Source organism: Lissotriton vulgaris, chromosome 7, assembly GCF_964263255.1.
Source record: "Lissotriton vulgaris chromosome 7, aLisVul1.2, whole genome shotgun sequence".
Taxonomy (NCBI): domain Eukaryota; kingdom Metazoa; phylum Chordata; class Amphibia; order Caudata; family Salamandridae; genus Lissotriton; species Lissotriton vulgaris.
The window spans coordinates 1,545,622,432-1,545,649,240 of record NC_141695.1 but is presented as its reverse complement, the minus strand read 5'-3'; the positions used below and the strand labels follow the sequence as shown (position 1 = coordinate 1,545,649,240).

General features: G+C 46.2%; 1 protein-coding gene across 3 annotated transcripts in view; it reads left to right on the top strand.

The window, feature by feature from the left end:
- Positions 1 to 26,809, top strand: part of LOC147705976 (protein-glutamine gamma-glutamyltransferase 6-like) — a 362,985-nt gene that overhangs the window by 222,574 nt on the left and 113,602 nt on the right. For all 3 annotated transcript variants that reach the window (XR_015297612.1, XM_086932433.1, XM_086932432.1), the window contains exon 5: positions 7,501 to 7,629. Coding sequence is in view for 2 of the 3 variants with exons in the window: in XM_086932433.1 (XP_086788559.1) it covers positions 7,501 to 7,629 (129 nt within the window). In the remaining variant the exon portion in view is untranslated. The remainder of the gene's footprint in view (positions 1 to 7,500; positions 7,630 to 26,809) is intronic.

The following is a 26,809-nucleotide window of genomic DNA, read 5'->3' as shown; positions in this document are numbered from 1 at the left end:
CAACCCAAGAATTTTGCCAAACAACAGGCAAACAAAGGACAGGCATCAGATCTTAAAATACGTAAGGCCTCCAGGTGAGATCTAGTGCCAAGATTCCTGCATAGAGGTTTCAGCCACATGCGGCGCGGGGCTGTATAGGCTGGGCACTCAAACATTAGGTGGGCAACTGACTCATGCCTATTGTCACAAAAGGGGCAATATGGTGTAGTTTGCAACGGTGGTTTCCAGCTTGCTGTTAGCTGTCCTAGTGGCAATAAACCCACCCTAAATTTGAAATATAATGCCCTGTCCCATGATTTATGGATCATATCTAAGTATGGTTCTCTAGAGGGGAGCTCCTTGACCATCAGAAATTCTATGGTGGATCTACATAATTTAGAATTACTGTTTCTCCCATTTGCCACCCAAGACCAATATAGCTTCTTTAGTGTCTGTTTGGAGGGGGCAGTTCTATTGGCCCAGGCGTCTTCAAGGCCCAGGTCATAAAGAAGCCGCTTAACTTCTTTAAGCCAACGGACCTTCTGCCAGCCAGGTGTTACGAGGAGTTCCCTTAGGCCTTCAGCGTAACTGGACAATTCTGGTACCCTCCATATTCGTGCCCACAAGAGAAGGGGACGTAGCCTCGCCTGCTCACTTATTGGGCGTGTGCCCGCATCTAATAAGAGTGGAAGGGAGGGGGTACTATGTGGTAGCCTCATGAGGTCTTTGTGGAATTTATTTTCTAGGTGCCTCAGGAAGTCAACTTTCTGCACACCCCACAATTCAGACCCATACAGAGCTGCGCTCACCACCCTTGCCCTGTAGATGTCTAGTACAGCACCAATTGGTTTGAGGGACAAGGCACGTTGTTCCTTCAGCAAGGCCCCTGTTACCCTCTTGTGGGTCAGAAAGATCTTTTGGTGGTGGGCCTTCCAGTTCATAGAGTCACAGAGGCGGATACCTAAATAATCGAACTCTTTTACCCTTTCGAGGGGGACTGAGTCCAAGGTGGGTGGAATGACAGTTTTTCTTGGGGGGTTTAAGACCAGGAATTTAGTTTTACCTACATTAATAGCAAGACCCCTAGATTCACAGAATTTCTTAAAACTAGAGAGTAAGGATTGGAGGCCTGATGGAGTTTTTGAGATCAGGAGGGTGTCGTCTGCAAATAGGAGGGTAGGGATTTTTCTGCCAGCCAGGGAAGGTGCGTCTGCTGGATGTTTAAGCAGGTGCTCCACCACTCCATTAACATATAGTGAAAACAGAGCGGGGGCTAGCACACAACCCTGGCGGACACCCCTATTTAGAGGGATACGTGGTGTTTTTTGGCCCTGATCTCCCCACCTGATCTGCGCAAAGTTACTCTCGTGAAACTTGATAAGCATGCTAAGTAGGTAAGAGGGGATACCCAAACCCTCCAAGACACTCCACAACTGGGCACGTGGGACCAGGTCAAAGGCAGTCCGTAAGTCTATGAATGCGAGGTACAGACTGCCCTTGCCCAATACGACCACTTTCCAGTATAACATTAATAAGCGGAATGTCTGTTCGATGGTCCCCGTTCCGGATCTAAAACCAGCCTGGAAGTCTGACAGTACTTGGTTTTCTTCAGCCCACTGTAGGATCCTGCCTAAGACTACCTTGCCAGCTATCTTCTGGGTGGAATCTAGCAAACTAATTGGGCGGTAGTTAGCGGGGTCGTCCCGGCATCCTTTTTTAAAGATCGGGACGAACCTCCGCGCCCCTCCAGGAGTCAGGCAGACATCCACCCATCAGGGCCGTATTCAGAAATAGGGCAATAAGTTTGCTCCACACCTCCGGGTTGGCCTGTATTAAGTCACCTGGGATGCCATCAGGTCCTGCAGCCTTATTGGCAACCAGGCACTTAATTGCCCCTTCAACTTCCTTAGTGACAAAAAGGTGGTGCTCATTTAGATAATCAACAGGCACTCGGTGTAACAGATCCGTCGTGGCATCTAAAAAACCCACAGGAAGGGAGTAAAGCTTGGAAAAATGGGAAAACCACGCCTCCCCTGTGATGTTACATGTCAGTAGGGAGTCAGCGGGTTTATCCCTAGCTCTCAACAGTTCCCAAAAGGCCTTCGAGTCTTTCTTTGAACTAGCCATCATTAAGTCGTCCCAGAATTTGGTTTCGTAGGCACCCCTAGCCGTAGTTAAGACTTTTTTATAGTTTTTCCTAGCGAGCCTAATATGACCAGGAACCTTGGATTTCACTGCTAGTATCAATTCACGTTTAGCAGCGCAACAGGTAGGAGAATACCATTTAGCTCTACTCTTAGACGTAACTCTATTCGTGGCCCTTGCTTTTCCCTGCGGGACAACGAACAGCTTACTTAGTGCTAAGGTTGTTTCTATAAAGACATTGGAGACATCAGAATTACTAAATTCCAATGAATCTAGCCGCATCTCCACAGTAGACATTATGGACTTTGCTTGGGCCATCCTTCCCTCATCCGCGGCAACTTTATTCCATTTTAACCGCCTACCACAGTTCGAAGGGAGTAGTTCGTGGGACGATTTCCATATATGTGGTGACGGAGATGGGATCGTGCCTTGCCATGGGGGAGTGAGGGTCAGGGCTAGTGGGTTGTGGTCACTGTCAGAAGTCGATAGGACCTCCATATCTTGAAGATATACCCAGAGCTTATGGTTCAACAATATATAATCGATTTGTGAAGTGTGCCCCACCCTATTGTAAGTGTGTGCTCCCCTGGTATCAGACTTGGATCTACCATTAGTTGCTCTAAGGTCATATTCCATACAGAGGGCATTAATGTCTATAGCACTCTGGGTCCATTTTTTAATCGGGTTTAGAGAGAGCAAGGGGATACCTCTCCTAACATTATCCTCCCAGATATCTAATATGTCCTCACTGGCTAGTGGTTCGAAACAACAATTAAGGTCTCCCGCCAGTATAACGAGGGAGTCTGTATTACAGGATCCGAGCTCTTCCTCAATTCCTGTTGAAGATAACATAGAGACGCCACCCCTTGCCCCCCTTAAGTAGAGGTTAAACACTTCTAGCTTTTTCCCCCCTTGGCATTGGATTGATAGTCTCTGCAGATCGGGTGATTTTGTGGGTATATGCCTTGTGGTTAGCCCCAGTGCAATACTAACCCAGATCAAAAGGCCGCCCGAAGGGTGACCTTTGCTGCCAGATGCTTGGAAAGCAGGCACAAAATAGGTTGTATAACCTACCCTGTGTCGAGGTTCCAGGGACCAGGTTTCTTGCAATAGACAAATCCCAAAGGATTCCACAAGGGAATTCCAATCGGGAGTGTCGATGTTACGTGCAAGTCCTGCTACGTTCCAACTGAGGAGCCTCAGCGGTGGATTTCCTGCAACACTCAGCCCCAGTGTGTGGGCAAATGCAGGGGGGGGCAGGAACAGAGCTAGACCTTCTTGGCCCGTGTAGCAACACTGTAGCCTCAGCAGCAGCCCCAAAAAAAGTTAGGGTGTCCTCCTCCTTAGTGGGGTCGGATACCCAGGTGTCATGGGTACTAACAACATTGATCCTTTTACTAATAAGCGGGGCCAATAGGTGCTGTGTTAAGGGGGTCAGCGGGAGAGTAGCTGTATCATGCGCTGTTTCATGAGCTGTTTTGGTGTTGAGATTTTCCAACACCCCCCTTCCTTTCAAAGCATACACAGATGGTTGGCCAGAAAGATAAGAACTATTTCCAACAGGTTTAATCGCCAAAGGTAAAAGGTCAGGAACCACAGGAGACAAGAAGATCTTGGCAAAAGGTGAAGAACCAGCAGGCATGGGAAGTCAATCTACCTCTTCCAGACAACCAAACCTATTGGATGTTGGTGCCCCGAGCCACCTTCTGTGTGGGACTTCCCATTTGTCTCTTGCCCCACCACGGGCCTGGTGGCGTACCGATGACCATTCCCCCCATAGTTTTGGTTAGGACGTGGGGGGTAAAAGAATGTTAAAGGCCTGGCTACAATGGCTGAGTCTTCCCCATAGGTAGTCCACGAACATATGTGGTGAGCCGTATGTGGGTCCTCAAAGGTCACAACTATACAGTCACCTGGACTGGATTTCCGAGAAGGACCTACCCAGGGAACTCTACGCACCATTAGGATTCTACTTCTAGTTCCGTTTGGGATCGGTCTATTTACATTCAGCCAGTGGATAACCTTATTCTTCAGGGACCAGTGATTTTCTTGATGGTCATTCTCAATTTCCGGTACACCTGTCAATACCACCACATATGGCTTTGCATCTGGGGGGAGATCTATGTAACCCCCACGAAAATTACTTCTTTTTTGTGGGCCCTGGGGGGTTGGGCAATCAGCCTTATTGGCATTCGGCCTTAGGGCAGTTCCTGCTTTGTGGTGTATAGTAGGTTGTGAAATAGGGAGCTTCGATAACTTTGGTGGGGGATTGGGGGCTTTGTGATCGTAGCCCTTTGTGCGTGGTTTGGGTACTGGCCTGATTAAGGGTGGTACTGGAGGGGTAGTGTTGGATATTGGTGGTGCTGGGTTGCTATTTAGAATACCATTGTTTTCCTGACCTTGCAAACTAAGAGTTGCTAGGGCTAGAATACTCTTTTCCACCTCTAAGAGATGGTTCTCAATACGAGAAAGTCTTAGGTCGAGGGGAGATAGCGGCTTTTTTAGGGTTTCCCAGACTATTTTTATAAAATCCACGTCCTTTCCTTCCTGCTCATCTAATTGTGTCCCAATGTCCTCTACTGTTGCGTTTTCCTTGGAAAATTCCAAGGTTGCGCCATCCTCATCTGCTCCTGGAGGCATCTGTACAAGAGAAGCAGTCCCACCTTCAGCACTAATCACAGGGAGATTGCTAACATTAAGTTGGTGGGCCCTAGCAACTTTAGCCTTCTTGCGTGAGTAGGCAGACCTTGTGGCGCGTTTTCTTTTATGTGTTGTGCCCTTGGTGTTAATGCATGGGGAAATATCATGTATCTCCGTGATCTGCGGTGTATTGACATTCAATTGACTGTGGTCTGGTTCAGAAATAGCCACGGGTGGGATCTGACTGGCGAGCTGGTGAGGGGAACACGGGGTTGGTATTAACACAGGGGACGTAGCTAAAGTGTGATGGACGTCAACATGCGTTATAATGCACCGCGGATTAGCCAATCGCTCCGGGGTTATAGCGGACGCTATGTGGCCCAGAAGTGATTTTTTGGACTTAGCAATGTCCTGGGACAATCTTCTAGCAGCCTCCAGATCTAGGGAAACACGTTTTTGCATTTTAGTAATTTCCTTGTCTATAGCAATGTTTGTCCTCGTGATAAAATCGTCAAGAGTCCCATTTTGCTTCAAGCTCCCCTTAGCAGCCTTGCTGCGGCTTGCCCGTGTGCACATCTCCTACAAGGCTATACAAAACAGTTGCAGCAATATAAAAACAGCAGATAAATGGTACCAGAGGCCCAAGGGTGGGCGAAAGGGGTGGGGCTCAGCCCAGACTCTTCAGACCTCGAACGGCCTCAAACGGCCTGCTCTTTGCCCGGTCTTCGCCCCGGGCGCTACCGCGCAGCGGTGACTCCGAACTGTGAAATAGGACTAGGGCAGGGCAGGGGGCGTGACCGGCAGGGAGAGCGGCCACAGGTGTGACACGCAGGGACTCCTGGGCAATTGAGTCCCTGCTAGGCTGCTCGCAGCCCTGCCGGTGCGAAGAGAGACAGGAATGTTCGGCTCCCTTTCCCAAAGCCCCACAAAGTCTGAAGACGCACCGGGACCCGCGCAGCGGGTCCGGCAAGGCGTTGTGAAGTCACTTGGTCCCAAGAGGATCCAACGACGGCAGACAGCAACAGGAGGTAGGAGCCTCCGCACAGTTCTCAGGCAGACCACTGGACAAGGTTTCCCGCTGGCTGTTAGAAGCTAAGCAGCTTTATCCTAGTCGGGGGGCGTGACCGGCAGGGAGAGCGGCCGCAGGTGTGACACGCAGGGACTCCTGGGCAATTGAGTCCCTGCTAGGCTGCTCGCAGCCCTGCCGGTGCGAAGAGAGACAGGAATGTTCGGCTCCCTTTTCCAAAGCCCCACACAGTCTGAAGACGCAGCGGGACCCGCGCAGCGGGTCCGGCAAGGCGTTGTGAAGTCACTCGGTCCCAAGAGGATCCAACGACGGCAGACAGCAACAGGAGGTAGGAGCCTCCGCACAGTTCTCAGGCAGACCACTGCACAAGGTTTCCCGCTGGCTGTTAGAAGCTAAGCAGCTTTATCCTAGTCGGGGGGCGTGACCGGCAGGGAGAGCAGCCGCAGGTGTGACACGCAGGGACTCCTGGGCAATTGAGTCCCTGCTAGGCTGCTCGCAGCCCTGCCGGTGCGAAGAGAGACAGGAATGTTCAGCTCCCTTTCCCAAAGCCCCACAGAGTCTGAAGACGCAGCGGGACCCGCATAGCGGGTCCGGCAAGGCATTGTGAAGTCACTCGGTCCTAAGAGGATCCAACGACGGCAGACAGCAACAGGAGGTAGGAGCCTCCGCACAGTTCTCAGGCAGACCACTGGACAAGGTTTCCATAGGTTGCACATAAGGGAAAAAGGCATCCAAATTCGATAGATGTATTTCTTGTTCCAAAATTATTTTTATTATTCACAGAACAGAATCTTCTTTCACAGACGGAGTCATCATAGCCAACGCATTTCGTCTCATTAAGAGACTTCTTCAGGGCTTTAAGTATATGGCATATGTTATATTCTTCAGGCAACGCGTAGTATTTCAAAGAAGCAGTATGAGTAAAACACTTGATGCAGTATTCTAACAGTCTTAAAACGGCATAACAACCGCACGCAATCCGGTCAGTATGTAGGTTTCTTTGAAATACTATGCGTTGCCTGAAGAATATAACATATGCCATATACTTAAAGCCCTGAAGAGGTCTCTTAATGAGACGAAATGCGTTGGCTATGATGAATCCGTCTGTGAAAGAAGATTTTGTTCTGTGAATAATAAAAAGAATTTTGGAACAAGAAATATATCTATCGAATTTGGATGCCTTTTTTCCTTATGTTTAATTATTTTCTCAACACTTATTTGAAGTGGACTGTGATAAGAAGTATTGTTAATTTGTCTATAGAGTGCTGAAACCTTTTTGCTGTTGTATCTAATACTACTACAATGACTACTACTACTACTGCAATACTACTGTGAATAGTAGTGCTACAACTCTATAGTAGAGGTTTTGCATCTCCTATTTATAGTATCACTTCTACTACCCCTACTACTAACTAAATGTACATAGCACCTAATACTAAGGGTAGTAGCCTGAGTGTACATGGTTTCTGCAAAATATAAAGTGGAAGATTTAGATGCTGTATCTATATTTCACTCATGGAAGTAGCATAACAAATACACTGCTTGTTGCTGTAAGAAATAGATGTTTCCCTACCCAGACATTGCAAGTATGCCCATACAGGGCTCTATCTTTGATGCCTCACTGCTGCAAGGCTGATGGTGAAGAGGGGGGGGATTACTATCAGGAAGAGATCGATTTTGCTGACACCCAGCCTCTATTTCTTTTACAGTTTGAAGAAAGCATATTGAATATCTGCCTTGCTATCCTAGATCGGAGCGTCGAATACAAAGAGGATCCGATTAAAGACTATTCCCGTAGGAATGACCCGGTCTATGTGGGGAGGGTGGTGGCCTCCATGGTAAGGATAAGGTTAAGCATATTTCATAAAGAATACTTTGAACTTCACATTTCATTATGTAATGATAGGACAAGAAATATGAATTTAAAATGCTTTGTACTGGCAACTGAGCATTACCCCCTACCTACATATGATGCAGAAACAGATGGCTATGTTCTAAATATTTAGGAATGAAGGCCTTTTTAGGTTTTGCCTAGAGGCAGCATTTATCTGTTATCAAAAACCTATTGTGAGCAGTACCAATTTCTTCAGTAGGCTTTGGGTCAGGCTACTGTTTACCATTGTTTAGTTTTCTTTTTCAATCTCATTTGCTTGCTTCTTATTTGATTGTTTTCCCCGCCTCTTTTTTGTTTGTTCTTCCCCTGGAGCACAGCTGTTTTGCAATGTTTCTGACTGAATAACCTGTATCCTTCCACAGTTTATATAAGGGAACTATGCTTTTATTTTGTTTGCAGCACTTCATGAGAGTGCATGCGTTTTCTTCCTCTTCTTGTTTCACCCTTCCATACCAGATCGCATACTTCTGATTTTAACAAAACTTTTTATGAAAAGAAGTATTTTCTTATTTACATATAGCTCACGTCTTCTTCCGTTAGCTCCATAAGCTGTACCTAAAAATACATTCAGCAAAAAGACAGCTCTGTGCCAAACAACCTAACTTTGGAATAGAGCTTTACTAGAGCTTGTACCTGCAAGTGGCATCCCAGGATACTCCTAAAGTTGTTCATTCATCAAATACATAGAACAGTTACTGACATAAGGTTAGGTGGCTCACGAGTGACCATTGCAAGTGGAGACAAGGGTCCATGGCTATGAAATCGCTTTGAGTGCCTATCGTACTTGGTATCAAGCCTGGACCATATTGAAAGGGGGGGGGGGAGTGATCTGGACTAGGGATTAGGGACTTCACCAAAATTCTTTTAGAGAAATGTTGGGAAATGACTAGATTACGTGCGTGCAAGGGACCTGGCTGTTTGAAGCAGCCAAACCATTAGGTGCATTTTTAAGGCTTTTTAAAGACGCTTAGCATCGGGCCCTTGCCTGCTGTTGGGCGGACTACTTACAAAAGCAGTCAACAAAGTCACTGTGGTAAAGGTCAAAAGTCGATGGATATTGGCATGCCAGATAGAGATCTATAGTGGTCCCCAGGCATAGATATATATATTTATATTACCTACTGGCGGTCGCCAGTAGGTAGTAATCGTTAGGACCTATTTTCCATAGAAAATCCTCAACATTCTATTCCCAATAACTTTGGCGCCGGCTGACGAAGCTTCGCAAAATTTTCGAAACTTTTGGCAAGCCCGGTCCGCTCCTATCCTGAAAGTCTGCGGGTGATTCGTCAAGCGAGGGCCGAGAGAAAAGGGGGTCCCAAAACGTGTTTTCCCCGTGCAATTTTCCATAGGAACCTTTAATTGCAGCTACAGCCCAAACTGCTGAACGGAATTACACCAAATTTGGAAACAAGGTAGTCCTTGGTTCAGACTCATGCCTTTTTGTTAAATGGTGTAAATCTATTCAGTAGTTTTTTAGATATTAAAGGAAAAAATAGATATATGTAGCTGGGCGGAGCCTAACGACATATCTCATCGTGAGATTTGATTGGCTCTCAGCACTTCATCCAAGAAGTGTTGGCAGCCATCTTGGGACCAATGTACATAATAGCACCTCATTAAAAAGCATTGCAGTTAATAGAAGGTTTTAAGACTTTTGTTACATTATAAATCATTTGTTGATGGTACCATACTCATTTTAGGAATTGTGGTGTGTTCTAAGTTGATTTTACCATGTGAAAAAGTCTTTTGCTGGGATATCATGAATCATTTGTGAGAGAAAACTTTTTTCTCATGCTTTTCCCACGGAGATTTGGAAGGTGATCTATAAGCTAAACTGAGAGCATATTTTCTGTAAATTTCCATTATCTTTCTCAGTCATGTGAGAATGAAGTCTGACATTCTCAGTAAAACATGTACATCCAACAAGGGCAGAGACTGTCAGTGTATTCCTTTGTGTTCTACTGCAGCTTCCCAGAGTGTTCTAAAGAACAACTAGAGTGCTAACACCCTTACTTATGACAAAAGTATTGCACACCTGAAGCCATTTGATTGAAATAAAGTGGTAACTCTTAAAACATTTAATTTAAAAAGAAACAAAATGAGGGGCTTAATTATGCCATAGAAAGTATGATTAGTGCTGCAGAAAGAAAAATGAGGGCACACTTTGAGTGACTTCTCAAATCCTCTTCTATTTCATTAAAAAATTCTAACATGCAGACTGAAACATGCACTTTGAATACCAGCAGCAGACTTCCCTGGTGAGCAGTAGCTTTACTACAGTGATCTAATGAGCAACTAGAGTGCTAACATTCAGAATTTATGGCAAATGTGTGACACATCTGAATGCCTTCTTGATGGTACCAAATTAAAAAACCTGAAAGTATTTCCTACTGAGGAGACTGTAGTAAATGAGGAAATTAGGAAACTTCATAACAAAAAAGTCTCCCAAGATGGCCACCAAAGACAAAACAGCCCAAATGGAGCACAAATATCACCCAGAAGTAGCCCAAGTAAAGCCCAATGACAGAATGTCCCAGAGTGTTCTAAAGAACAACTAGAGCTCTAACAGTCTTACTTATGACAAAAGTACGGAACACCTGAAGCCATCTTGATTTAAATAAAGTGGTAACGCTTAAAACATTAAGGGCCAGATGTAGGTATCCAAATACCGGTCGGTAACGGCCAAAAATACTAATTTTCGGCCGTTACTGACCGGTATTTGGATACTGAGATGTAGGGCCACCTAAAATACAGATTCGGTAATTTTACCGAATTGGTAATTTTACCGATTCTGTAAAATTACTGAATCTGTAAAATTACTGAATCTGTATTTTTAGATGTAGGTAGCACTGTAATCCGTGCTTCAGGGCTTTAAGAATTAGTTATTTACCACCAACTAGAAGTTGGTGGTAAATAATGAAAAGCCTTGAAAAAGCATTTTTTTTGCTTTTCAAACGCTGCATGTTGCAGACATACATGCCCTTAGGGCATGTATGTCTGCAACATGTGCACCCATACACGATTGAGGGGTGCAACAGGGTGTCAAAGTGACACCCTGCCACCCTCTTAATGTTTCCCCCAATTACCAAATTGGTATTTACCGATTCGGTAATTACCGATTCTTACCGATTCGGTAATTTCACACAGTCTCAGCTCTTGGGTTGATGGCCAGGAGTGAAGAAAAATGTATAATTTGTGGAGTCTGTGGATAATTCCGGGCTGGAGTGTGGAACAAGTCTATGAGGTGATTGTAAAGTATTCAGTGGTTGAGGTGTTTTCCCATTAAGAAAGATTTGGTCTCCTTCTTAAAGTGTGCCAAGGACAGAAGTCTTCTGACGGAGGGTTGGAGAGAGTTCCAGATTCTTGGAGCGGCCCCAGAGAAGGCTCGATTGTAGGTTTTTTTCTTCCGGAAGCATGCTGGCTGCAGCAGCAGGTTTTTGGCAGATGGGGAGTTTCTGGCACGTCTGGATATCACAAGTTTTTATGCGAGAAATGTAGGTGAATTTGAGTACAGAGCTATGTGAGTAATGCAGGCCAGTTTACATTGTATTCTGGCCTTCAGGGGAAGCCAGTTCAGAGCTTTGAGGTGGGGAGAGATGTGGTCAAATTCTTTTTGAACCCGTTATGAGTCTGGCAGCGGTGTTGAGGCAGGCTTTCAATGGGGCCAGAGAGTTCTAGGGTAGCCCTGCAAGAGTTGAGCATCCATATTCAAGTCTGGAAATGACTAGGGCCTGGGTTTCCGTTTTAAGGTCGGACACATCGAGGAAGGGTTTTAGGTTTCTTAGGTAGCTCAGGTGGAATCTAGCTGTTTTGGCCATTGAATTTATATGGCCATGCATATTCAGGCTGCCGTCAAGGGTTATTCCCAGGGATTTCACAGAGTCAACAATTGTAGGGGGGAAGTTTAGTGCAGTGATGGTCTTGATCCGTTCCTGGATGTCTGGATTCGGTTTGGGTGGGGTGATCAGAAGGAATTCTGTTTTGTTTGCGTTGAGTTTAAGCTGGTTGGCAGTGAGCCAATGGACTGTCAGCTTCAGGGCCTCATTTAGGGAGAAAATGTCCTCAGGGGAAGAGATTTTTATGTAGACCTGTGTATTGTCGGCGTACATAGGGTAGGATATGTTGGCGGCATGAGGCACCTCGGTGAGAGTGAGGAAAATTAAATTTTGGCCATGTTGTGTTCCCTAGCGCGTACCCCACCGACTCCATGTACGAGTTAAAGTGCATGTAACTTCCCTCCTGTACCAGCTATGAAGACGCAAATACATTTGCGTCTACCGTCAACTTGTCCTCTTTCAGATGCACCATGAATGGATTATATAGCCCGTTCCTAAGTATGCTATGCCACCGTCTTTTTGTAATACACTTTTCACTTTTTCCTGCTCTAGCCAGAGTAGGCCCTGAATTCCTGCCATCTGAACCTCTTTTGTGGCTCCTGACTCTGCCCAGGCTACCTCTGTACTCGTGAACTCTGTCCTACATTCAGCGCGGCCCTCGCGCTCAGCTCAAGCCTGCTTTCTGCCAAGACTGACTATAACCTTCGAGTTATCTGTTCCGCCCCCCGAAAATACATTACTGCCTACTAGATCCTGTAAACATCCTCTCCAGCTGCAGAGCCAAAAGGCCGATCTGTCTTAATGCAAGTAATTCATAGCCTCCGTTGCCATGCTTCCATGGAAGGCCCCGTGCCCCCACGCTTCACATGTAGACACTCAGGCGCTCATACACGCATCCACAGTTAGCATAGAACAGCTTCTACCCTAGAGACCTTTCCGCCCAGATAGTATAGTTCCTAAACATCAGATATCAGATATGATAAAAGTACAAGTTGATCTGACATGCCAGACTTCTGTCTCTTTCCGTCAGTGTAAATGTCAAGTCCCCTGCACCCCGTCAATCACACGTCATGCAGCTGCGTGCGCACCCAAGCTTCCGATTTCTGCTGACATTGCAACATTCTGTTAGCACCACCCCTTGGTGCCACCCACTTGCGTCACCTATCAGTGACGTTTCTAGCACACACCTCTAGTTCACGCCTAGTTTACGCCTCTTGATGATGTACTAGTACCACGTGTATACTGTTATCTTGTCTTCTCTCAGCTGTTACGCCTCTTACATTGAACATTATGATGTAAATCAAGTATATAAGCTATGTACTGTCAATAAACGAGAGCGCGCTCATCTATCCCTTCTGACACCCCTGTGGTGGTCAGAACACGATATCCTGATTCCTTTATGAGGAATAAAACCCTTAGAAACTCTAACACCACGGACTCTGTTTTCTTTCCTTCTGATTGAGTTATTTTTGATTAAGTACTTACCTGCATAGAAATTAAGAGAGTAAATTAATTATTTACGTCATTTTGGCGCCCGAATAGGGACCCCTCCCCCACCTCACGCGCCGGAAGGTGCGTTGCAATCCGTGTCCCCTGCCATCAGTTAGACGGACTACACGTGTACTGGCAGGATTTCCTGCATCCCCCTCTGACCCACGGAGGTGACGAGGACTGCGATCAGTGCCCAGACGAGGCGGTGAGGAGTGCGGAGGATCCCGACCAGAGCCCAGCCGAAAGAAGCAAGGTCCGAGGTGTGAAGAGGCCCACCAGTTTTCCGAAGTTTTCCGAAGTTTTCCGAAGTTTTCCGAAGTTTTTCCGAAGTGTCGAGTCCAGTCGAGTTTTCCGAGGCCTTCTGTTTCCGTGCTTCCCGGTGAGTACCATTGCTGGGTCGTATCTAGACGGGTTTGGGTACGCAAGTCCGGTCTGCACTGTTTTTAGGCAGTGTATCTGTACTGTTTAGCAGTATATCGAGTCTTCCGAATTTTTGCACTGTTACAGCAGTGTATCCGTACTGTTGAGCAGTACATTCAGTTAGCTATGTCCTCAATGTTTTCATGTGATTAATGTCGTGGTATGAATGTGACTGTTTAAACGTGTATTATTGTGTTGTTCATGTAATAACAGCTGTCAAAAAGTATCAAGGAATAAAGATCTAGCGTTCAGTAATAAGGATGCCGTTCCTCAGCAAGCTAAAACAGATCGGAACTAGGAAAGGGTTACTAGAGGAAGAAATTCCTATCCCCCCTAGGGACACTCCAGGCAATTTCATGTATCAAAAACACGGCATAGATGCCATATTATATCTAGATTTATGGGCCGATTACACCAAGCACCTAGATGAGAGACACAGATGGCCTGTTACCGGAACGTGGGATGCCGAGTGCATCATGAGGGTAGAAGAAGCATTATGGAAAAAGAAAGCTAGACAATCTCAGAAGGACGCCATAGAGTTTTGGCGTAAGGAATCACGTAAGCGTGCCGACAAAGCACTCCGTAGAGAAGACAGACTTAAAGAATCAGATAAAGAACGAGAAAACGAATTAGTTACTGAAGGGATCAGAGTAAAAACGGAACAAATAGACCGTGCCCGAAATAATCTTGTAAACGGTATGTATCTTGCAGCAGATGGCCCATCCGATACTGAATCAGAGATACCGAAAAACTTACCGACACCATTAGTTCCAACTAAAGTAATGCATAAAACTACTAAAGACATATTCCTGAATTCGTATCTAGAGGATGTAGCACCAGCTTACACCAATCTGCCTGTTCGCGCCCTGCCTACTGACAGGGATGGGGGTGGCACTCCGCCCCCAGATAATGTTCCGCCGGTACCCCGACAGACCTCCCCCGCTCCGCCACCTCCGCCACTTCCTCCACTCAAGACGGATCTACCGAAACCAGTACTACCTGATCTTACTAAAAGACAGATTCCAGTCCAGATACAGACTCCGCGGAGAGATAATGCCCAAGCATCCGCCTCAGGAGGTACGACAGCGGGTCTACAGACCCCGCCACCGACACACAGATTGCATTTAAAGGACACACAGAATCCTTTCCAGTCTCCCCACTACTCATCCCGGCTTGAGGCATTGAAAGATAGGATGTCATTCTGCAGATATGATCCAGTACCCGGAACAGACGATCTAATGGTATTAGCATCACTGCGCTTAAGATCTGCCACCGATAGCTTGCTATGCTGTGTGGGAATGCAGGAAGCCCTCGACAGACTATACAAATTCATACAGACAGGGAAAGACCCCGACAGTGTCCAAGCTGCCATGTATAAACAGAAAGTTGACATTCAAAAACAGATATTACGATTCTTCATTAATTGTGTAATAAGAGAACGAGATAGGCCCGGGACAGATCAAAGTGAGTTAGACGCATTGAACAAGTGGGGCCAAAATATAGCAGAAGCAAAACATGACAAGGGGACTTGCATAGCCGCTATGTCCCAGAAAATTAGAAAGGCAGTATTAGCTGCACACCAGGAAGAAACTGATAAAACTTCCTCCGAGGAGGAAAATGAAGATGAGACATCAGGAAAGTCTACAGACATTATAGCATATGTAGGTAGGGGAAACTACCTTAGGAAAGGTGTCCGTCCGGAGAGCAAGAGAGTTCTTTTCTCCGCTTTAACAAATCCGAATTCTTCGGAACATCAGTTCCAGGAAACTGATAAAAGACTTCGAGATCGAGTAGGGTACCATGTACTCAATTCTATGGATGAACAGGAACTAGCCCGGTCAGCCGTGTTGTGGGCCGAAAACCCAGACATATATAATGACGACACGTTAGTACAGACATTCTTGAACCTTTCCCCGGAAGAGCAGAAAATAGCAGGTATATACATGATTCAGCACCTCCTCATCAAGTTCAGAAACAATCATTCTGATCCAGGTCCCTTACACGAAACATTAGAAGCACTACTCATGGATAGATGGAGAGGTTTTAGTACCAAATTAATACAAATAATTCTAGAACAACGACGTAAGTATAACACTTTTCTGAGCCCTGAATATGTTCCCGCCCCGCCCCCAGAAAGAAAAATGTACCACATGCAATGCGGTGGTGGCATTGAAAGCCAGAATCCCTTACGAGAAGTACATCCAGTTATGGGTGAGGATCATACCCTGAAACGTGTGTATGTTCACACACCACTGACTAAGTTAGAACTGTTAGAGATGAAGAAATTAGTTCCGTGCCATGATAAAGACCCTGCAGGTTTCCACAGAGAGCTTAAAGACATGTTACTGATGGGAGATTACACGTATGATGATATTATGAAGATGTTAAAAGTACTGTTGCCCACGGGCATTTACGAGAAATTAAAGGAGAAGGATTGGGAAGTGGGAGAGTCAAAGATAGCATGGGCGGAGATAGAAGACGAAGAAAAGAAACAGGTCCCAGGGTTAGGCCTTGGGGATCTGACAAAAGCATTACCAGGTTTAATAGTACAGGTTCTGCCAAGATTATTGACAACTAGAAAGGAAGATTGGGACGCAATCTCGTCCTGTAAACAGAAACCAGATGAAGATACTAGCGATTTCTATTCAAGATTCGAGAAATGTTTCATTATCAATAGTGGTCTAAAAACTAGTAGCGAGTCATATCCACACCTTTTCGTAACAAAATTAGTAGAGAACGCCCTACCACTAGTCAAAAATAGAGTGTACAAGGTTGAAAGCACTTGGCAGGCAAATACGCCATCACAGATGTTACAAATGTTACAATATCACCAGAATAGAATTAGGGAAGAACAAGATCAGGAACAGAAACGTATGAAAGACACGAAAATGAAAATGTTAGTAGCTCAGACAATTCCAGCCGAGGGTCATAGGAAAGGTGGGGCTCAGACCAATCATTCTGCCGCTCCCGTTAAAGGGACATGTAATTATTGCAAGCAGCCAGGTCACTACGTACATGAATGCCCAGTCCTGAGACATAACATCGAGACAGGTAAAACTAAAGAAAGACCGCGTCCGCCTAGACATGAACAGGGTCATCAACAGACCTCACAGAACGAACAGCCTATGCATGATCAGTCCCATACAGTACAGACAGTAGCAGTACCACAGCCACAGCATGTCCAGACACAGCCCACTGCCGCAACTAGAGAAGTCTCACAACAAATGTACCAGTATGCCCAGTCGGCATATCCGGATTATCAGCGTTATACATGAAACAGCCTAGGGGGGGAAAGTGATTTGCCTCTTATTGAAATTCCTGTAGATCAAGAAGGTCCTTATGTACATAGTCACGTATTAGGAAAAGACAGAAAGTTTTTAATTGACACAGGGGCAAGTCGCACTACTATAAGTCATAATGAAGTTCCAGGGGCACCCCTCTCAGGCTCACAGAATGTTTCCCTTGGTTTTTCAGGACAGCCTATTGTAAATGAAGTATCAGAACCAGTACCACTAGCTGTGGGTCCATTATCTCGAGTTACAGATTTGTTACTTACGAAATCATGTCCCGAAAACCTGTTAGGAATCAAAACACTGAAGGCTCTAGGAGCCATAATTTGCTGTTCCCCGGAGGGAGTCAGACTCTTTCTAAGGGATTTCAAGGGTCATTATGTTGTACGTGACTTTGATGTCAGACTGAAAAATGTACCAGATCATTTATGGGCAAAGGGCCCAGCTGATGTAGGTTGTATGCATATCACACCATACCGTGTTACACTCAAGTCAGGAGTTGTTCTACCCAGAATCAGACAATACAAATTACCACCCGATGCTGCAGTGGCTTTACTGAAAATCATTGAAGAACTTATCGCCCAGGGAGTGGTCGTAGAGACCGACTCCAATATCTGTAATTCACCCATCATTCCAATTCTTAAGCGTACAGACCCCAATGCACCACCAGTATACCGGTTGGTGATTGATCTTCGAGAACTGAACAAATGCATTGTACCACAGTATCCTGTGGTCCCCGATATCTCCACCCTGTTAACTGCTATTGATTCAGAAGCGACGTTCTTTACTGTAATAGATCTCAAGAACGCCTTCTTCAGTGTACCCATTGACCCGGAGAGCCAATATCTCTTCGGATTCAGTTTAAATGGACGAAGTTTCAAATTTTCCCGCGCACCTCAAGGATTTACAGAAAGCCCCAGCATCTATAGTCAAGCACTGAAAAGACAACTAGATAGTATCCAAATGCCAGTTAATACAGCCTTACTACAGTACGTCGATGATCTGCTGATCACCGCACGAAGTGAACCCGAATGTGAACAAGCATCTCTGATAGTTTTGCATTTTCTGGCCGACAAGGGACACAAGGTGTCTCCTTCGAAGCTACAATTCTGTGTTCAGCAAGTTGTGTACTTGGGTCACTTGCTGTCCAAAGTGGGGAGACAGCTCACTCCCGATCGCATTCAGTTAATTGTAAACATGCCCCGACCCCAGTCACAAAAGGAAGTACGGGCCTTCATAGGCCTCACTTCGTACTGCAGACAATGGATTCCTCAATATGCATTTCTAGCTAAACCACTCATCCAGTTAACGACACAGGAGGCAGCGACTTCGACTGTCCTCTCTTGGACTCAGGAACACACACAAGCCTTTGAGGAATTAAAGAAAGCTTTATGCCAAGCACCCGTTTTAGCGACACCATGTTACAGCAAACCGTTTACACTTTTTGTTACAGAACGTGACGGTACAGCATTGTCTGTCCTCACTCAAGATCAAGCAGGTTCACATAAGCCTTGCGCTTATTTTTCAAGCACATTGGATTCAGTAGCACAGGCACTCCCTGCATGCTTAAAGTCAGTAGCAGCAACAGCATTAGCAATCAGACAAAGCGATTCAATTGTTTTAGGTCATCAGTTAACAGTACAAGTTCCACATTCTGTAGAGGTTCTGTTAAACAGAACCCAGACTCAACACTTGACTATAGCACGACTGACAGGTTACGAATTGACATTATTCCAGCCACACATAGAAATCAGACGCTGCAGTATCTTGAATCCAGCAACATTGTTACCTACAGCTATGACAGATCCAGCTCCACATGATTGTATAGAGATTATTAATGCAGTAACAAAGCCCAGACGAGATTTAACAGATGTTCCATTGACAAATCCAGACCTGACACTTTATGTGGATGGTTCATGCATGAGAACAGGTACAGGAGAGTTAGTGGCCGCGTACGCCGTGACCACTGAAACTGAAGTTAAAGAAACACATCATATTGATACACTGTCTGCCCAAGCAGCAGAGCTCATCGCTCTGACCCAAGCCTGTATTCTAGCGAAAAACAGAAATGTTAACATATACACAGATTCCCGTTATGCGTTCGGAGTCGTACACGACTTCGGCATGCTCTGGCAGGAACGAGGTTTTCTGACCTCTCATGGTACAAAGATACAGCATGGTCCTCTCATTCAAGCACTACTAGAAGCAATACATCTGCCTTCAGCCATTTCAGTCATGAAGTGTAAAGCACATACTAAAGTCACAGATTCTGTTTCCCAGGGTAACGACCTGGCAGATCAGACAGCAAAACATACCGCACTGACTCACACTCAGACAACTGACACGACAAAGACAACAGATCCAACAAACTGTATGACAGTCAGGGATCCCACACTAGATGTTATTGACATTCAGACACATGCTACTACAGACGAAATAAAGAAATGGATCGAACTAGGAGGGGTCCAGACAGATCAAGGTTGGATGACGAAGGGAAAATCTACGTGGTTTCTCCCTGACTCTATGGTTCAAGTCATGATAAATACAGCACATAGTCCTGCCCACCTGGGAGAGAAAGCAATGCTAGACAGTTTGCAAAATCTCTGGTACAATAAACACTTACGAGCAGCCGCAAAACAGAAAGTGCGTACTTGCATGATCTGCTGTCAGTTCAATCCAGGTAAAAGCGTCCCTGTAGAGCAAGGTGGATTTCATCCTCCCGATCACCCTTTTGAAGTCCTCCAGATGGATTATATCCAGATGGACCGTTGTCGAGGATTTAAATATGTTCTCGTAGTTGTCTGTGCTCTGTCCCGCTGGACCGAAGCATACCCAGTCCCAGATTACACTGCTCCGACCACTGCCAAACAGTTGGTTCGTGAATTTTTCCCACGGTACGGCTTGCCCCGTGTCGTGTACTCAGATAACGGTCAGCCATTCTCGTCTGCCCTAATGAAAGAAGTTTCCTTGTTACTGGGATATCAGTGGAAGTTCCATTGTGTCCGACATCCAGAAGCAGCAGGCCTTGTAGAAAGGCATAATCAGACATTAAAGATTCGCCTTGCCAAAATATGTCAGGACAAAGGGGTCGACTGGATAGTCGCCCTGCCGGTGGCACTATTCTATATGAGGATGGTCGCCCATTCGAGATCAGGGCTATCTCCGTACGAAGTGGTCTTTGGCAGACCACCGAATATGTGGGGGACGCCCATTCCTAAAAAGATAACCGATGTTGATTCTAATATGTTGACAGATTACCTTGCCTCCTTGATGTCTGCACTCCAATCATGTCGTTCACAGGTTGCCGCAGCCTTCCCTGACAACACCGATGTTAAGGAGCATGATGTCCGCCCCGGAGACGTTGTTTTAGTCCGAAACTTCGACAGGAAAAGTCCGTTGGAGCCCCGCTGGAAATCTCCAAAGATCGTTCTTCTAACAACGAAGACCGCAGTCAAGTTGGAGGGCAGAAAGGGGTGGGTCCACCTAAGCCATATCAAAACATTCCCAGGACTGAAACCGGAACAAGACACACCCACCCCCACCAGAGACTGTGATCCCAAAGACTTTACCGAAGTTAAAAGAGAAAAGACTCCTCAAGAACAATACCGTATGAAATTACGATCTAGCAAGTCAGACAGTTTAATTGTTTAAGTCCTCCCCTAGGTGAATCGGTTAAATAGTTTCTGACATGTATCCCCTAGATCGAGTTAGAGAGAGAGAGGAAAAGAAAAGAACATATTGCAAATCACTTCGTAGTCACTGCATAGTGACACTAATAATCATGTTTATTCTCAGTATACTAATCATTATTGCTAGCATCTTGTTACCTATATACTATCCTATTTTCAAGCGTGAACAATCTGCTTACAATGTCTCTGCTGAACACACTTTTAGTGAGTTACCTCCTCATGAGCTTTCTTACAGACTTGCGCTGCGCAACAATACATTCATTAGTATGTTACATCATTCTCATCAAACTAACAATGCTACAAATTGCTGGATATGTGGCCGACTCCCTCCCTACCAGAATTACAAGGGAGCTCTGCCCCTCTTTCCGTATCCATTCACTCACAATGGCTCCTGTGGAGCATGGTTTAAGATAATTAATTCTCTAGATCCCGACATTGCTGTTTTCGATGGGGGTTGGGTTTGGGGAAACCTGAACTTGGTCCTACTAGACGTCTGTTACCCGGATAAGGAGGGACTCCCCATTAGAATAGGAACTGATCTAGAAAATGAAGTATATGGATTAGGTAATTATACAATTAGCCTTATGATTCTTACTGTCGAATCCGAAGCCACACCAGTTCTACCTATTATGTCAGTACTGCCGGTCACTGGTGAATTATGTATCAAGAAGAAAGGTTCAGTACACTTAGGTCATAGTAAATGCACTACTGTGGTTGAATTCAGTGATGATGGAAAATCATCTTTCAAAGCTATCAGTCATTCTTACTTTGTTTGTGGTCATACCGCATACATTCGCCTACCTCCAGATTGGGATGGTACCTGTTACATTGCATTCCTCCTGCCACCTGTCTTTCTAGCTCCTTCTGATTACCATAGAAATAGCAATCTAGTAAAGAATAGACCCAGAAGAGATGCCCCCCTTGTCGACTACACAGAAACGGCATGGGAACAGTACACTGACTTTAATAAAGGATTCTTTTTCTTTTTAGGCCCTGTCCAGAATAGTAAATTAATTCGCAGATTAACTAGAACACTTGAAGCCGTAGTAAATGAAACTACTTCCGCCTTAGGTAACCTAACAGAAGAGCAGTCCGCTATGCGGGTTGTTGTTCTTCAGAATCGTCTTGTAATTGACGTCATCTTGGCAGATAGAGGTGGAGCCTGTAAGGTCATCGGGTCAAGCTGCTGTGTTTTCATTCCACAGAATGCACCATCTGTATATCAAGCTATCACCCGTCTCCACAAAATTGCAAATCAGATACATCAGAATCCAGGCACCTGGACTTGGTCCGGTTGGTTCTGGACAACGTTAACAGCTTGGGGATGGAAGATCCTATCCTTCCTAGGCATTGGCCTAGTCCTAGTATTCAGTTGCTGCCTATGCCTGCAGTGTGGGCCAGCGATCTGTGGACTGTGTGCCACTTCTTGCATTGAACATTCCAGTTTTCACTCGAAACGTAATCGAAAGAAAGAAGAACAAATGATGTTACAAGAACAAACTGATCGATTTATGAGGATCGATATTTCATGAAGGGTCCGTAGGGAACAAGGAGGGAATGAGGAAAATTAAATTTTGGCCATGTTGTGTTCCCTAGCGCGTACCCCACCGACTCCATGTACGAGTTAAAGTGCATGTAACTTCCCTCCTGTACCAGCTATGAAGACGCAAATACATTTGCGTCTACCGTCAACTTGTCCTCTTTCAGATGCACCATGAATGGATTATATAGCCCGTTCCTAAGTATGCTATGCCACCGTCTTTTTGTAATACACTTTTCACTTTTTCCTGCTCTAGCCAGAGTAGGCCCTGAATTCCTGCCATCTGAACCTCTTTTGTGGCTCCTGACTCTGCCCAGGCTACCTCTGTACTCGTGAACTCTGTCCTACATTCAGCGCGGCCCTCGCGCTCAGCTCAAGCCTGCTTTCTGCCAAGACTGACTATAACCTTCGAGTTATCTGTTCCGCCCCCCGAAAATACATTCCTGCCTACTAGATCCTGTAAACATCCTCTCCAGCTGCAGAGCCAAAAGGCCGATCTGTCTTAATGCAAGTAATTCATAGCCTCCGTTGCCATGCTTCCATGGAAGGCCCCGTGCCCCCACGCTTCACATGTAGACACTCAGGCGCTCATACACGCATCCACAGTTAGCATAGAACAGCTTCTACCCTAGAGACCTTTCCGCCCAGATAGTATAGTTCCTAAACATCAGATATCAGATATGATAAAAGTACAAGTTGATCTGACATGCCAGACTTCTGTCTCTTTCCGTCAGTGTAAATGTCAAGTCCCCTGCACCCCGTCAATCACACGTCATGCAGCTGCGCGCGCACCCAAGCTTCCGATTTCTGCTGACATTGCAACATTCTGTTAGCACCACCGCTTGGTGCCACCCACTTGCGTCACCTATCAGTGACGTTTCTAGCACACACCTCTAGTTCACGCCTAGTTTACGCCTCTTGATGATGTACTAGTACCACGTGTATACTGTTATCTTGTCTTCTCTCAGCTGTTACGCCTCTTACATTGAACATTATGATGTAAATCAAGTATATAAGCTATGTACTGTCAATAAACGAGAGCGCGCTCATCTATCCCTTCTGACACCCCTGTGGTGGTCAGAACACGATATCCTGATTCCTTTATGAGGAATAAAACCCTTAGAAACTCTAACACCACGGACTCTGTTTTCTTTCCTTCTGATTGAGTTATTTTTGATTAAGTACTTACCTGCATAGAAATTAAGAGAGTAAATTAATTATTTACGTCAAGAGGTTCAAGGTAAAGGTTGAAGAGGTAGGGAAGAGGGTTGATCCTTGGGGGGCTCCAACAAAAACCGGAGAGGGGGCGTATAGATTACCGTTGATGAAGACTCTCTGTAAGCGGTTTTGGGGGAAGGATCTAAACCATTCAAGGACGGTACCATCTAACCCCATCCTGAGTTTGAGGCGTTCTAGGAGAATTTTGTGGTTAACCGTATCAAAGGCATAGGAAAGGTCTAGAAGGATTAGGAGACAGATTTTGCCAAGGTCTATGGCTTGGAGGGCGTCATCCAATGCACAATGTGGAGGAGGGTGGTTTCCGTGCTGTTTCCAGGTCGAAAACCTGATTGGAAGTTATCTAGCAGGTGAACGTTGTTGATGTGTAGGCTTAGCTGCTGTTGCACACATTTTTCCAGAACTTTGGCAAGGAGTGGGATGTTGGATAAGGGTCTATAGTTCTCGGTGGAGGCAGGGTCCCGCATGGGTTTTTTTAGGATGGGGACAACTTGGCCAGCCTTGAGCGATTCAGGTATTGAGCCTCGTTGGTGGGAGGCGTTGATTATTTATTTTATGTGATTTATAAAGCGCACAGCTACCCCCGAAGGGGTGTCCCGGCGCTAGAACCTGAGCCTCCAGGGGAGGAGCGTGGAGCAAGGGGAACAGAAGGTTGAATTAAAGTCCAGAGAAGAGCCAGGTTTTGAGTTTGGCTCGGAAGATGGATTAGACGGTGCAGAATCTCAGATCGATAGGCAGAGCGTTCCACAGTTTAGCCGCAATGACACTGAACCCTCTGCCACCCATTCTAGATAGTCTGAAGCGGGGAGAGATCAGGAGGCGGAGGTCATTGGATCTCAGGGATCTGATGGAGCGAGATATAGAGACCCGTTTTTTCAGATAGTTAGGTCCGCGGTTGTTGACGGCTCGATGGGTAAGGGTAAGGATCTTGAATTCGATGCGGCTGGCCACTGGAAGCCAGTGAAGTTCCTTACGATACGCGGTTACAGATTGGCGGTAGGGGATGTTACCAATCAGTCTGGCCGACGCATTCTTGACAATTTGGAGCCGATCCAACAGATACTGGGGGGGCACCAGCATAGAGGCTGTTAGCATAGTCCAGGTGGGACGTGATGAGGGCTTGGGTAACTGTACGGCGGGAATCCAGGGGGAGATAAGGGAGTATTTTTTTAATCATGCGCAGCTTCAGGAAGCAGGCAGAGGTCACTTTATTGACCTGGGTTTTGCATGAAAGGGAGTCGTCGAACAGGAAGCCCAGGTTGCGAGCAGAGTGAACGGGAGAGGGAGCGGGATCAAGTGCCGTGGGCCACCACCAAAAGGAGGGGATGGGGTCCTTCTGATTGAAAAACAGCACCTCCGTCTTGTCTGCATTTAATCTGAGATGGTTATCAGTCATCCAGGCGCTGATATTGTGGAGGCACTGGCGGAAGTTGGAGAATGCGGTGTCCGAGTGGTCTCTAAAGGAAAACACCAGCTGAGTATCGTCAGCGTAGGAGACCACCCTGACTCCGTAGGACTCCACAACGTCGGCCAGTGGGGCAAGATAGACGTTGAAGAACAGGGGGCTGAGGGCGGAGCCCTGAGGCACACCGCAAGACAGGGGTTTTTCCTCCGATTTAAAAGGGCGCAGCAGTACCCTCTGACTTCTTCCCAAAAGGAAGGACTTAATCCAGCTGAAGGCAGTGCCGCCAATGCCTATCTGTTTAAGTCGGTCGAGGAGGATGGGGTGGGAGACCGTATCGAAAGCTGCGGACAGGTCGAGGAGGACCAGCATGGCCTCCTCGCCCCTGTCCACACATTCCCGAATAGTCTCCGACACTTCCAACAATGCCGTCTCCGTGCTGAATCCAGCTCTAAATCCGGATTGTGAGTCGTGCAGCAGAGAGTGGTTTTCCAGATATTCCGTGAGTTGTAGCTGCACGGCTTTTTCCAGGACCTTAGCGGGCTTGGGGAGAAGGGAGATGGGACGATAGTTGGCGAACACAGTGGGGTCGGCATCCGCCTTTTTTAGAATGGGAATCACCAAGGCCTCCTTCCAAGAGGTAGGGAAGAAGCCATGGTGAAGAGAAGCATTCCAGATGGAGAGGAAGGAGCAGGCTAGCGAAGGTGCCAGTTCTCCCATAAGTTTCGCAGGGACAGGGTCAGAGGGGGCGCCGGATTTGCAGTGAATAAGTAGCCTAATAGCATCATCCCGGTTGAGATTATTGAAGGAAAGGAAGGACGGAGGAGCAGGGGGACTAGTGGGGGAAGGCAGGGGGACTAGCCCTGTAGGGAAGGAGACACAGAGTTTGTTGATTTTATCAAGGAAGCAATCTGAGAGTCCCTCGCATAGAGCCTGACTCGCCGTGGTCTGAGTGGCCCTGGCCGGCGGATTGATGAAGTCTTTAACAATGGAAAAGAGGGTTTTGGACGAGTTTTTGGCATTGGATATTTGAGAAGAAAAATGGTCTTTGATAGCGATTTTCTTTAGTTTGAGGAATTTTTTCAGGGCAGATCTATAGGTAAGTTTAGCTTCAAGATCGTAATTTAGTCTCCACTTACGTTCTAGTGCTTTGCATCTGCTTTTCTCCTCACGGAGGGAGGTAGAGAACCAGGGGGCGGAGGGACGGGATCTCGTGGAGGCAATGACTTTCTGGGGAGCAATGGAGTCAATAGCGTTGACAAGGGCAGTGTTAAGCCTGAGAACATTTCCATCAATATCGGATGAGAGATGCTCCGTCTGGAAGTGGAATACCGGGTCCAACGAGGCACAAGTGACCTTGTGCCACTTTCTTCCCAACTCCTTCCTTGGGGCCAGAGGGATGGTTTTCCGGCCGAGGGTAAAAGAGAAGGGGACAAGATAGTGGTCGGACCAGGTGAGGGGAAGGGGTGTGAGGACAGTGATGGTCGAAAAATTGGCAAAGATAAGGTCCAAGGTGTGACCAGCCCTGTGAGTGGGACCGGAAACTAATTGTTTAAGGTGTAGGCTTTCCATAGTTTCCAACAGATTGTTCGCCTTCACGCAGAGAGGATTGTCAACGTGGAGGTTAAAGTCACCTAGGACTATAAAATATTGGTGTTTGAGGGATAAATCAGCCAATTGATGAGTGAGGGCAGTGAGAGAAGGGGAAGTGGCGGTGGGGGGGTTATAGACTAATGTGCCAGCCAGTATAACTGCCGCAGAGTCAGATATAGTGAAGTACATGGCTTCGATTATACCGATATTATTAAGTTTAGTAAAGGTCAGCTGATATTGAGGTCCAGGAAGGGATGATAGCCTTGGAGGTGGCAGCTAGGTAATTAGAGGGGAGAGGATCATTAACATTAAAGTGATTGTTTGGTTTTAAGGAGGCAAAAATTCTCGAGATAGAGGGATCGTCATAGATTTTAAATTTGGACCAGTGCGCTAGGTTTTTGGGTGAGGATTGGAAGGACAACGCAGAGAGAAGAGGTGGAGCTGGCTGATTTTGATTTTGGTGGTGGGTTGCGGATTTAAGTTCCTTTCCTAGTGCAGAGATTTTGTCACAGAGGAAGGAAGAGAATTCCTCGCTTCATATAAATGGTTTAGGTGTTTCTTTGGCAGTTTTCGCTAGTTTGTTGGATTGGTGCTTGCGAGGTCGATTTTTGGCATTCTCCAGTTCAG